Below are 13477 nucleotides of genomic sequence, written 5' to 3'. Positions count from 1 at the left end.
TCCCCTCTTCTTCTCTGCCCTGACTGGCTGTTCATCAGCAGTGCAGCTCTTTGGAACTGGAGCGTGGGGCTCAAGCTGCTTGCAGGCAGGGATATAAGAGGAGTGGCAAGGCCCCGCATTCAGTCTGTGCCTTCATTCCCTAGGTCTCTCCAGGGCCTGTGCCAGCCTGCACTGTGCCTCATATTACACTAGCAGGTGTTTGTCAAGCTCACTGAAGCTGAAAGTGCTGCAGTACCACAAAGGGATTCTTTCTAGCTGGCATTAGACGTGAACAGGGCCACTTATTTCAATGGACAACAGTGATTTGTCCAGCCCTGCAATTGTAAACAAATTAGCACTACATTATATAACTCACGCCAGCTCTTTTCAATAACCAAAAAGTCTTTTTTTTTTTTTGTTTGTTTTTTAAGGTAGACCTCTGTTTCCTTATGGGTGATTGTGATAAATTTTTATTTATATAGGCGGAACCAACAGCCAGCTTCTGTAGGACTGGACGGAATAGACAAAGATGCAAATTTTGCAAACAACAATGAAGAAGAGGTGAGGAAGTGTATGTTATTTGTGGGATGTGCTTTTCAAGGCGCTCTGATCCTGAGCACAGGATGCCTTGGAAAGGTTTGCTGGCGTGCTGGGAAATGTTGGTTTAGTCACCTCTTTTTATATAGAAAAGATCAAATATATAGAAATAATCATTTTATGCTGCAGATCTCTAATGTAAACATTGTATAAATCAGGAGGAAGGTGAAATTGCTATTTTGGATGATGGGTTAAATGTAAGCTACATTTGTGTGGCCTCTTTACCAAGTTAATAAAGGAATATCTGACAAATTGATATCTAATATTTTTTTGATTGGACATTTCAGTGTTTAAATATTTAGTAACTAAATATATTCATTGTTCTGTAATTTTTAGTACAACCTGTATTATTGCAATATCAGTATGTCCTCTAAATTTACATTTTGGACTTTGTTCTAGTTTTTGGTCCTAGATGATATTGGGGATCCCAAGAAAACAAATGTGAACATGAAGACGGATCAAAATTCAAATGTATGCTATTCATTTTCCATTTTATACACTATCCATAAAATTACACTGCAAATCTTAAGCCACATAGACTCATGTCTGGCAAATCTAGATGTAATTTTTTTAAATATAAAACTCTCTCTCTCTCTCTCTCTCTCTCTCTCTCTCTCTCTCTCTCTCCCTCCCTCTCTCTCCCTCTCTCTCTCTCTCTCTCTCTCTCTCTCTCTCTCTCCCCCTCTCTCTCCCTCTCTCTCCCCCTCTCTCCCCCTCTCTCCCCCCTCTCTCCCCCTCTCTCCCCCCTCTCTCCCCCTCTCTCTCCCTCTCTCTCCCTCTCTCTCCCTCTCCCACCCCATTTTTTATTTTTATCGTTGTAGCCTGTGAATATTGTTCCCCTAACGCCTATGGCTCTAGTTCCTCCTGAAGAGGTGGAAAAGAAAACTAACCCCCTTTGCAGGTGAGCATTTCAGTTTGTTACCTTTCTTCTCCTGGAAGTACTTCCCTGGACATCTTTTGTCTAGATGTAATTCACTTTTTAATTTGTATGCTTGAGTTATTCAGATTAAAGCAGAATTACAAGCAGACGGGTAAATACACTTTAGAAATGTATACAGACTTTGCAATTCTCTTCATACATATATCTGTCACACTGTACAGCTGGGCAAATCAGGTATCATTTGCTGTACATTCTCTTGTAACCATGCTTGCTCATTGTGTAGCGATTCAACAGTGTGTTTATGCTGATTCATTAACTGTTGAGCAGGCTGAAGCTAGAGAGGTGACATTGGAAGTTGTAATGCTGAACCAGGGAATTAAGTATTTACACTTTCAGTACCAATCATATGGTTGGCTGAACAGAAGTACAAATCCTTTTGGCAGCTAAAACTACTCACATATATACATTCCCATCTGTTTGTCTGGAGCACTGAAGCAATGGCCAACTTATGTTGCTTAGCTGTTCAATCTATTTACTTTTCTTTTCCAGCCGAAAGGGAGAAATTTTGGCCAGCAGGAAAGATTTCCGAATAAACACCTGTACCCCTCACACATGTGGTGCTTTTACATTAGAGCTGGTAATATTGTCACCAACGCAATTTAAGCAGAATACACAAAGGACAGAGGATGACAACAATTGTCCAGGTTTGGACTTCTCAATTGTTTAAGATTTTGCATTACATCTGTTAATATAAAGTTTTTTTAAAAATTTCACACAGAGCAATTTACATCCCAAAGCCACGTGAAAAAAACTGTATGGAAACCAACCCACCTAATTTTACAGTATTATCTTTAACAATATACAAATATGCCTCTACCAGTGGGCTTAACCCTTGAAATGAAATGCTGCATGTTTTGGAGTGAAAATGTCAGCACAGCACTTGAATTTAGAGCTTAACTCACAAAATCCCAGTAATATTCTTGATCACTAATGCCATGCAGTCTTTGTTCTTTGTCATTAGGTTTGATGAACGCAGAACAGGCAGAAAGGAATGATAACATGGAGGAAAGTTGTGGTGATCCAGTGCCAGTTTTGAATTTCTCTGATGCCGATGGTGAGAGCAGATATCTTTTCCAGTAGTATGCAACCTAAAATGATCACATTCCAGATGAAAAAAAATTATGGCTGTGCCAATGCAGGTCGCTCTTCAGAGATTACCGCACAGTGTAAAAGAGCCTGGATACAGTTAGTGTTAACGGAAGTATACTTCCACTACTAGATTTGGTCTTGGCATTTAAAGTGGGCCTTCACGCTCCTAAACAAGTATCCCGACACTTATCTGCAACTTGAACAAGAATGACTTGTGCTGCTTCCACAACCTCCTGGGATACCATGTTACATAATCCAGAGGTTGCAAGAGCAGGAAATCACAACATCATCGGGGGCTGGATGCAAGAACCCAGAGGAGGCAGCCAGGGGTTAAATAAAAAAAAAAAACCACAAAAACCGAGTAAGAAAATTCTTTAAGGTTAAAGTCACAAAAGCATTAAAATCCCTTTTCTCTGTTTTGTGTTTACTTTCAGTGATGAAGGCTTTCACTGCTGTCTATTAGCATGGTTCTCTGCACTTAGGTGTTAGTAAAATTTAGTTTGCAGTTTGTCAGTAATAGCAGCTTTTACAAAATCTCAAATATAGCAACCGTGTGTACTTGGCTGCTCCAATGTAAGGCAGTAGTTATGTTTTTGTGAGATACCATATTGTCTTTAACCCTTTTTCTGCCAGGACCATATGGTGTATGGACCTACAGAATTGCTTCCAGCTGGTCAGGTCCATATGCTGTACAGACCTATTCCTCCTTTTGCTACAAACTCATGGTCACTAAAGTAACCATGAGCTTAGACTCTGCTGAACAAACGGATAGCTAACAAGCCGCTGAAAAGAGATATTCGTTTAAATTGTGACACGCCCTTTACCCTACCCCTGTCACTGCAATCACTGGCTTCCCCTCCAGTCCCTCCTTTAACTTTGTTTACTATGCCTCAATTTGTGAATGAATAGGAGTCTATACAGAGACTCCTGTTCATTCATCTGCATTGTAGCTGAGGCTGCAGAGAAAGGGACTGTCTTCAGTCTTTTTCTGTTTCAAAAAAGAGACATTTGGGGTCTGATATCTCACCAAAGCTCCCCCCCCAATATTAAAAATAAAATTTTACTCCTTTAAAAAAAAAATAAAAATAATTGTAAAACAAAAAAAACAGGTCTCGTTCGCGCAGGACATACTACAGCAAAGCCGTGTTTGACTGCACAGGGATACACAAGTGTTCCATGCATCCCTGTGCAGACAGTTCCATTCATGTCAATTGGGACACAGTGGCTGCTTGGACACAGCCACTGCTCCAAACATGACATCTGTGTGGATGCATGTCCCTGAACTCACTCTGTGTTTGGGGTAATGCACCTACCCCCGCATGGATGTCAGATGGGGAGCAGTGGCTCTGTCCTTGCAGCCTCAGCGTTCCAGTTGACCTGAATGGGAATCCCTGTGTTGGTAAACGTGGTCCTCCATGGGTGTATGCTTTAGTATGCCCCATGTGAATAAGGCCTTAGTAGGAATTTAGCAGGAGTTTTGTAAGTTACATTGTATTTGTGCAACTATTTTGGGGCAAACAGAAAAATCAGCAGCACCTTCTTTTTTTATTCTTCTGGTTCTATGCTTTCAGAAAATGTATGGTTTGGGGGGGTGGTACTTTTTTACAAAAGTGAAAACCTCTCAGATTGTTAGAGAAAGTTATTTACAGTTTTCCAAAAGCGTGCAATTTATAACTTACAAATATTAACTCAATACAGGTTTAGCTTTTATATTTTGTAGGAATTTTACAAAATTTGCTGTGTTTGTATCTGCTAACCATGATGAAATATCGTAGGGCCTTAAAAAAATTAGTAGCGCCTTGTTTTTATTCTACTGGTCATGTGCTTTCAGAAAATATATAGTTTGGTGGGTCTTTCACAAACTCGGAAAGCTGTAAGGGAGAAATAAAAAAGCAATGGAAAAATTGCAAAAATGGTTTGGCCACCTGAGTTTAAAAGTGGAGCGCAGGACCTGTCCGTGAAAGGGTTAAAAGAAATCTAGATATAACCTAGTAAAATGTATGTTTCTCTTACTTAGCCCCGCCAAATAATGGGGATGATATCTTTGTCCCTCTAAATGATCACCATGAAGCAGAAGATGAAAACATGGAACCTGCAGAACATATTGAACGACAACAGGTATCATTAAAAGTTCCTTTAAGTTTTCTGCTTTTAAAGTGACTGTTCTTTGTTTTGTAGTCCTATATGAAACAATAGTAAGAATATTTAATTGTTTTCTGGGAACTGACTAACCACGGAGGGTTTGGTTCTTTTCGGTTTTACACCTTTTATAGGGCATTCATAGGAATACCTTGTTTGTGACTGTTAGTATTTCATATTTCTGCTCTGGAAGATTATACCCCCTTCCTGACCAGGCCATTTTTTGCTATTTAGCACTGCGCTACGTTCACTGGTGATAGCGCAGTCACACAATGCTGTACGCAAACAAAATTTATATAATTTCTTTTCACATAAACATAAACGAAAAAAAATCGAAAGTTTTTTAATAAACATTTTTGTTTACATTCACAGGGCTCTGTCCTGTCATCTGCTTCGCTGATCAGCAGGTCCTGGCCATCAGTCATTGGCCGGAACCTGCTGATCGGCTTGTGCTGTAACTAATCACAGCACAGCCAGGAGGGCTGGTGCATGTGATCCCTACCTGGAAGAGCTGGATCACGTGTTAGATACCTGATCCAGCGTAGGAAAGCCATTCTGCCACCATACATCTAAGTGATGCAGTCAGCAGGCGGTTAAAACTAAGTGAAGACAGCCTCTTGACAGCGTCCTTATTTATGTAATAAACATTTCTTCCCACTTGACAATGATGGGCACTGCTGATAGCTAATACACTAGGAGTGCAACTCTGAGCAGTTTGTAAACTGCAGAAGGTTCCATGTGATGTTGAAGTGAGAATTTAGCTTAAGCCAGGCATGTCAAACTCAAGTGAAGCAGTGGGACAAATCTTGAGAGGTCAGCGGGACAAATCTTGAGAAGTTCGCATTAAATCTACTGAAGGATGCACCTTCTTAATTCCTGAAAAAGATTTTGGAAGTTATTTTAGTAAAATTGCAATTTACAATATTTTTGGTGGCAATATTACATGTCAGAGCTGCAGATGTTATGTCCTGAGAGCTTTCAGAGGATATGGAGGGCAGGAGTTGTGCAGACTCTGTTGTCTGTCACAACTTCTCATGCACTGTCAGTCAGAAGTAATTAAATATTCATCATGGCACCTATATGCTTCCAAAAAAGCTTTCACAGAGAAATATCTTGGATGGCAGCAGGCCAAGCAGTGAGGTACTTCAGAAGACTGCTTGGTGTCCAGTATGTTTGTATAATCTGTTTCAGTCCATAGCTTTCTGTGTGTGAAGTGATTGATAAAACATATTTTTTCTTTTTTGTCTGATTTTTACATTGTAGATTCAAACAGAAGAGAGAGGCTATGTACTTCGGCAAAGGCAAGTCAAGGAAATACCCATCACAAATAACAAGGTAGAGTACCTATATTAAACGATTAAACCCCAAACCCAAAATGTAATATATTGCAGCTTCACAATCCTTAAATGTTGTGCCTGCATTCGTTTTTATTTTATAAACTTTTTTTATCTTTACCTGGTGATGTGGCCAGTAATACACTTCCTGTCTCGGGGTACCTACACTCTTGATGAAGGGACACAGAAGCCATTGAATGGCAGCATTGTTCATCAGAGGAGAGGGCAGTGTTAAGTTGACCATAGATGAGTCATATTTTTTTTTTCGTTCAACCAGTAGGTTGAATGAAAAAGAACTGATCAGATTCCCCCATCAACACATTCTCAGTGGATTCTTCCCATGGTGTTTTTGTATTCTGATAGGGAGTCTTCCTGTCGCCAGAGTACACTGATTCGTGCCGCAGGCTATAGCAGAGTTAGACAATTGTTGTCTTGTTTACTGAAATCAATTCAGTCTCCTTTATGTGGGGGAAAAAAAATAGCCTTTCATTTAAAGGGATAGTTCACCTTTACCAAAAAATAACCTACACAGATAAGGGATGTCTGTATATAAAAGCAAGCTGTGCAGCTTTTATATACAGACTATGGGCTTTAGGTGTAGGCCATTTCCGTACCCCATGAAGTCTGTCTGGAAAACTTTTAGGCTTTTCTTAGCAATGTCCTATCTGTTACTCTTCACCGTCACAGGAGTTGGCTCTCTCCTATTTAAACCCCCTCAAATGCGCCTTCTCTCCCTTGATTCAGTAGTGCTAAGCTCTGCATTTGAGAGCTCACTCCTGTGATGGTAGGGGTGATCAGTAACAGCTGGGCATCTGTTAGCAACAGCCTAGAAGTTTTCCAGTCAGGCATCATGAGGTACATAAATATCTATAGACACCCCTTATCTGTATAGTCAGTTTTTTGGTAAAGGTGAGCTAACCCTTTAAATACCTTACTGGCATTTTACATTTTTGCTCACTTGGTGAGCTGTGGGAACCACAACTATCTGACATTTCCATTTGTGTCAGCTTGTCTCCTGCTTGAAGATTTTTTTCCTTCTGCACATCCCAATATCAATACTGTCTTGTAGAGGTGTAAGGAATAGTGCAAGAAACTAGAGAGTAGCACCGGTCTGAGCTCTTCAATAGAGTAAAAGATTTAACATCGCCTTTGACAAAGGCAAGTATTTAGCTTATTCTTTTTACAGGGTGGCTTTACCCTACATTTGTTACAAGGAGAACGGGGTCAATTTAAAAATTAAATCTTTCTTGAGTTACAGCATACACAGTTGTTACGCAAGCCATATTGTAATTAAATGTTATTTAAAAATAGCGCTGTAATTGTCTGTACATTTTAATGCAATATGGCAAGCCTTCTGTACACAGAACTTCCCCAGAAATGTCATTTTGTGCATGTGCTCATATCTCGCTGATTTTCCCAAAAGTCTGCACTCGGATACAAGTCAGATTTTAGGCTTCCTTTGCAACAATTATTTTACAATGGGTGAGAGACTCCTAAGGGGTTAAGCACTTCTAAAGGGATGCAGACCCAGCAGCTTTTCTCATTAGAACACTTTAAGTGCATCAGCTGATAAGGGTCCACTCACACACACACTGGCTTAAAAAAAGTGCCAGTGCTCTTGGCAGAAAAAAAAAATGCCAATTTTGAGCGTTTTTTTGCACTAGCGTTTAGGAGCATGTAGCAGCTCTGAAGAGCATTTAGCATTTTTTTTTCTGCCAGAAAACCGCTCTCAAACACAAAACAGAAGGGTTTTTTTTTTTTCTGCCTCTAAACGCTGAGCTGAATCCTTTCGCTGCCAAGTACGTACACTGTAGGGGGGGGCCGGGCTGCAGCCACCGGGATTGTGTATAAAACTGTCAGGTGGAAGCAGTCAGGTGGCTCTGCTGCCCCCGGCAATGATAAGCTAACACACCCTACCAATGCTGTTTGAATTGCAATACATCTAATAGGTCACAGAGGAGACATGCAGGGTCTCAATAAAGAGAAACCTGTCACGAAAACATCGTCACATAGGGGAATTTGTGTCCCCTATATGGTGGGAAAAAAAAAGTTAAAGTTTACCTTTTTGGACAAAAAATAAGTGCACTTTTTTTTTTTTTTTTTTTTTTGCTGGTAAAAAAAATGTGCATTTGTTATTTTTGTCCAAAGGAGCCTCTAAAGCATTGCACCAGCATACCATGCAGGTCTCTTGCAGACCTGTCAGAAAATCTTGCTGTATGGGATGTACGGTTAAGCAGATATTCTGACATGAAGTTTCCGTGAACTACCACAGCGCTCCACAGCATGTCTGTGAGGTTTTACCCCCCTTCCTGACCAGGCCATTTTTTTGCATTCCGGCGCTGCGTTACTTTAACTGACAATTGCGCGGTCATGCAACGCTCCACCCAAATGAAATTTACGTCTCCCCACACAAATTGAGCTTTTGGTGGTTTTTGATCGCCTGTGCATTTTTTTGTTTTTGTTTGGGTTTTTTTGTTTTTGCGCTATAACAAAAGACTGACAATTTTGAGAAACAAACAATATTTTTGACTTTTTGCTATTAAAAATGTCCAGTGAAAAAAATTTTAATCAAATTTCCTCATAAATTTAGGCCAAAATGTATTCCGCTGCATGTCTTTGCTAAAAAAAAAAAAAAATCACAGTGTGTAAATTAAATGGTTTACATGAAAGTTTTTTTTAGTGTTTACAAATGGCGATATAGATACTGGAATTTTTTTTTATTTTAAATTTTTTTTTACTAGTAATGGCGGCAATCAGCAACTTCTAGTGGGACTGCGGGCATTCTGACACTGAGGGGAACTGACTTGGTGTCATTGATATCCCCTGTGATACCAATACAGTGGTCAGTGCTAAGAAAAAAAAAAAAGCACTGACTGTACTAATGGCACTGGGCAGGAAAGGGTTATGAGGGATTATCAAAGGGTTAACTGTGTGCTGGGAGTGTTATACTAGGGTGCTGTGTCCGTGTGCTTCACTGTAAGCACACTGCTTTGGATGGCTGTGCCATGCACAACCATCCAAAGCAGTGTGCCCAAGCTGACAGGGAGGAGAACTGTTGGTAAACAAAGCAGTTCTCTTCCAGGTAGGAGATCGGCGAAAATCACCGGGCTTCGGCGAATAATCAACGGCCGGGACACAGCGATTGGCGGCCGCAAATGGTGGAGCGGGTAGGCCGCGCACCCCCTACCCAGAAATGCAAAATCACTTGTGTGTGTATATATATATATATATATATATATATATATTATGATTTTGCGCTTCCATGCCACCCTGTAGCAGTATTTTTGCTATAGGGCGGATGGGAAGCGGTTAAGCCAGTGTGAATGGACCCGTAAGGTCATTCCCATTCAGATTCACATTGCACAGAAGAAACCTTTTTTTCTTTAGAGAAGAAACGGGTAGGGGAATGTTTCTTCTCAACAAAAATGGTGTTACTCTTTAAGTATGAATCCTATTTGTAAGAAGTATTTCTGTCTCCCTATTGCCTAGGATAACCTTTTTGATGCATGGCACAGTCTGGACCCCTTTGAGTCCAGGGAAGATAAACCTTTTAAAAAAGGTAAGGTGTTTCTCAAATTTCTCTTCTCTTTTTTTGAGAATTTTATTTCCATAACCTAACTTTTTTTTTTTTTTTTTTTTTAATGTAAGGAAAACACTACACAGTTCCTCGAGGGGTAATAGATGCGTCCTCAAATAAAAGGAAGAGGAAACTTCCATGTAAGCTGCAGGATTTCTTAAAGTGGTTTTCCTCTACATGTGAGTATTTTTTGTGAGGGTATGCTTAAAGTAGCAGCAATTTTGTTTAGGCAGTACCCATTTCATACAAGAAAAATATCGTGTTCAGTTATACTGATCACTCACCAAGATTATTTTAGGCGGTCTTGAATTTTTTGGACAAAACTGCAAATCACACCTTTTTCCTAAAGTGATTGCAGTGGAAATGTTTATTGTTGAACGCCAGGAAAATGGCAAAGTCCACATGATTACATATGTATGAACTGTATTGATTATTAAAGATTTGTATTTCATTTGATCAGTTCCTGAGATTTGCATAGATATGCTACACAGCCAGGCTGCTGACTCCACTTTTTCGTTTTTACCTGTATAAACTGTTAAGAACGTTGCTTTTCCTTGCCCGCAACCTTTAGCTTGATATTGAGTCATTTTCTATGCAAATGATTGTTTTTCAGATTGGGATGGGACAGAAGCTGTGAAACATAAAAAGAAAGGTCCCACATTTTCAGGTACGTTTTGCAGTGAAAATACTGAAAATTTTTCTTAGCTGTTAAATATAAATGGGTTTATTTGAAAAAAGCCATACGTAAAGGAAGTGTTGCAGTTTTTATTGAAGAGTTTTTCAGTTTGTATGTGCCCCTTTATTGACTTTAGCTACCTGCAATGAGTGTAATGTCTGTAACATCTAGAAATATCTTGCACAGCCTAAAACCAAGTGTTTGGTTTTTTTTTTACTCTTTTGGGGCTTCATTTGAATTTTTCTGTTTTTGAGTTTTCTCGTTAGTCTTTTTTGAGTTGTTTTATTTTTGCTCTTTGCAGATTTGGATGTGTTGTACTGGAAGCATGCCAAGGAAAAATTAACCGTTCAGAAGCAACTCCAAAAAAGAATGGTAATGGTGTTTCACATCAGTAATGCACAACTGTTCATAGAAAGTTCTATGCTATGCTGTTTTTACCCATTGAGCTAAGAGTTTTGTAGTAGACACCACACACCTGCCCCTACATTGCAAAATCCAGGATCACTGGATCTGAAGGGTCGTTGAAAGGGCACTTCTGCTAACCTAAGAGCCCACATCCCTGGGGGGAAAACACTTTGTCTGCCTTTATCTGTCATCCTACTGGATTGTTTTACCTCTGACCAAGTCACCTCTTCCCTAGCGCTTCTTACCACCTCCTAGGCTTTTATTTTGGGCTCCCAGCCCTTTATGAACTAGTAGACCCATTCCATCTAGTCTTACTCTTGGCAAGCTTCCTATGAGTGTCTGCTTACACTGTTTACATGTACTCTCATTAGGCCACAGCCATTTTGGCCTCAAAAACACTGTGGAATGCATAGTCTATAGAACCAGAGGTCCAGGAGGTTTGTGGAACATCTTCCTTCACGTGTGAACTGCCTGAGCAGGATTCACACTCATTCCTCAGGCGTTAACTGTCTTGGTAGCCATGTAAACATAGCATCTTACATATACTGATCTATTATACAACTAGATCACATTACTTGCTTCCATCTACAAGGCCCTAAGTATGTGCCTGAAAATGTTTAACACCTGCAGGACCTCCTGTTCCAAAGTGGACCCTTAATATTGTCCTCCCAGTTCTGCCCCTCCCTCTTGAATTTGCAAGATTCCTTCCCTCTTGCTGGTGGAGAAATTTGCCCTGCCAGTGGCTGTTAGTACTGTCTGGCATGTTTCTAAACTGGCAGACCTTTCCTGGTTATTTCTTTCCTGGCCCTGCATAAGGACAAGGAAGCTATTCAACTCCTTTTTTGCTTTTGCGAAAAAAAAGAAAAAAAATCTCTTTATTTCATTAATGATTTTTTTCTGTCCCTCTTTGATTTGCTGCAGGAAGATTCTTATCAACTGGATGTTAAGGCTCTTTACCTTAATGTGCACAATCTTTTAAAAAGTTGGAAATATTGTGAACATTTTTTAATACCAGAAAGTCAATGCAGAATTCTGTAGATATCCAAGGCCATAATCTGCTATCCAGTCCAACAAGCCATCATTTACCCTTAAGCTACTCCTTAAGCTTTCATGGAATTTTTCGCAAAGGTGATTCAGACCAACTTAAAATTACCGCTTCATGAGCCCTCGGTCCCCCTAAGGTCATTGGTATCATGGTACCCACCACAGCTTCCCAGTCTTTCCCTCTTTTACAGGATATGTTGTATGCAGCCTGGGCTCACCTTGAAAAGGTGTTCACTCAACCAAAACATTTTGCTCAACAATGCCCCATGGACAAGTAGTTGTGAAGGCATTTTCTGCATTAGGCTAGGTTCACACCTATGCAGTTTGCGTTTGATCCATTTCTGTGGTGCGTTTTTGCAAACACGTTTTTGATGGGTTTTGCATTTTATATTTCAATTTTTTTTTTTACATTTTGGCCAACTTGTTGCTGGGCAGATTAAAAACGCACCACTTGCATTTTATATGTGGTACCATTTAAGTCTCTTTAGCTAAAAATGCAAACTGCTGTAGGAAATAAGTCCCTCACCCTTTCCAAAAAAATGCATAGATATGAACGTGATCCATAGGAAATAATGATCAATGGCATGCAAAATGCATAAAAAACGCACAGGTGTGAACCTGGCCTTTTAAGGTAAAAAAACTTCCGCTAGCATCAGCCCTCCATTAAATACTAACCTGAGCCCCATCTTGATCCAACAATGTGCACAAGAACAGGGGCTCTCCCAGTTCTCCTTCTCCTCATTGGCTGAGACACAGCAACAGGAGCCATTGGCTCTTATAGCCAGGCTATATATCTTCTAGGTGTGTTTGATCCCTAAGGGCTCGTTCACACCATGGTGCAGACACGTCCGTTTTTCTGCTCGCGTTCTGCAGGGCCACAATGAAATCCGTTGTTTTCTGTGTCCTGTTCACACTACAACACTAGTATCTCATGCAGATTCCTGTGCAGAAAAAAATCTGCAGCATTCATAACTTATTAAAGCGCGCATGAAAACTGATGTCTCTGCAAGTGAAATCTATGCTCCAGTTTCCATCAGTTTTTCTGCACTTATGGTGTAAACGAGGCCTTAATGAACTTAAAGAACTGGAGTTTTTAAAAAAAAATCATATTTTAAGTTTCCATATAATGCCAATCTTGGTAACATTTAAGTAGTGTTTGTTAAAGATAAAAATCTGATGACTGGCATACATAGGCAAAACTCATTGTTGCACATTTTGAGACGACAGCAGGCTGTCTGTGAATACAAAATGTGATGCCTTTCTAACACTTATGCGTTCCTCCGCAAATGTAATTTTTGGAGACAGCCTCAATTGCAAATCTTTTATTAGCTTGTACATTTCTTGTTAGGGACCACTAGTTACCAAGGTAGCAGACTTGCTTGCTGAGGAAGAACCAGCTAATCAAATGGAGGAGCCACGTGAAGATGACTATCTTGATCATGAGGATTGTGCAGGTTTGCTTAAATTCTCTGATTCTCCCTATTTGCATGAATTAAACTAATACTGGTCCTAAAGTTGACATTTCCTTGACTTGGAGTAAATGAGCTGATAAAGTATAATGGTTTTAAAGTATAATTTTTGGGGGTTTGAGAGCTAATATGCAAATAAGCATCTGACATTAAATACCCTGACATATTCAGTATCTGCATTGTACTATACATGTGTCAGGATGGCAAAATATAAGTAAGTTGAACTCA

General features: G+C 39.9%; 1 protein-coding gene across 1 annotated transcript in view; it reads left to right on the top strand.

The window, feature by feature from the left end:
• The window catches only part of NCAPH2 (non-SMC condensin II complex subunit H2), a 45074-nt gene that overhangs the window by 14035 nt on the left and 17562 nt on the right, over positions 1-13477 (top strand). The window contains exons 5-16 of the mRNA XM_089655333.1: positions 462-540; positions 976-1047; positions 1398-1477; positions 2006-2160; positions 2478-2570; positions 4623-4723; positions 6008-6079; positions 9568-9637; positions 9727-9834; positions 10269-10322; positions 10633-10703; positions 13129-13234. Coding sequence (XP_089511459.1) covers positions 462-540; positions 976-1047; positions 1398-1477; positions 2006-2160; positions 2478-2570; positions 4623-4723; positions 6008-6079; positions 9568-9637; positions 9727-9834; positions 10269-10322; positions 10633-10703; positions 13129-13234 — 1061 coding nt within the window. The remainder of the gene's footprint in view (positions 1-461; positions 541-975; positions 1048-1397; positions 1478-2005; positions 2161-2477; positions 2571-4622; positions 4724-6007; positions 6080-9567; positions 9638-9726; positions 9835-10268; positions 10323-10632; positions 10704-13128; positions 13235-13477) is intronic.

The sequence above is a fragment of the Staurois parvus genome, unplaced genomic scaffold (genome assembly GCF_062004578.1).
Source record: "Staurois parvus isolate SC_StPar_1 unplaced genomic scaffold, SC_StPar_1.0 ptg000832l, whole genome shotgun sequence".
Classification (NCBI taxonomy): Eukaryota; Metazoa; Chordata; class Amphibia; order Anura; family Ranidae; genus Staurois; species Staurois parvus.
This window is presented reverse-complemented; position numbering and strand designations above follow the sequence as displayed.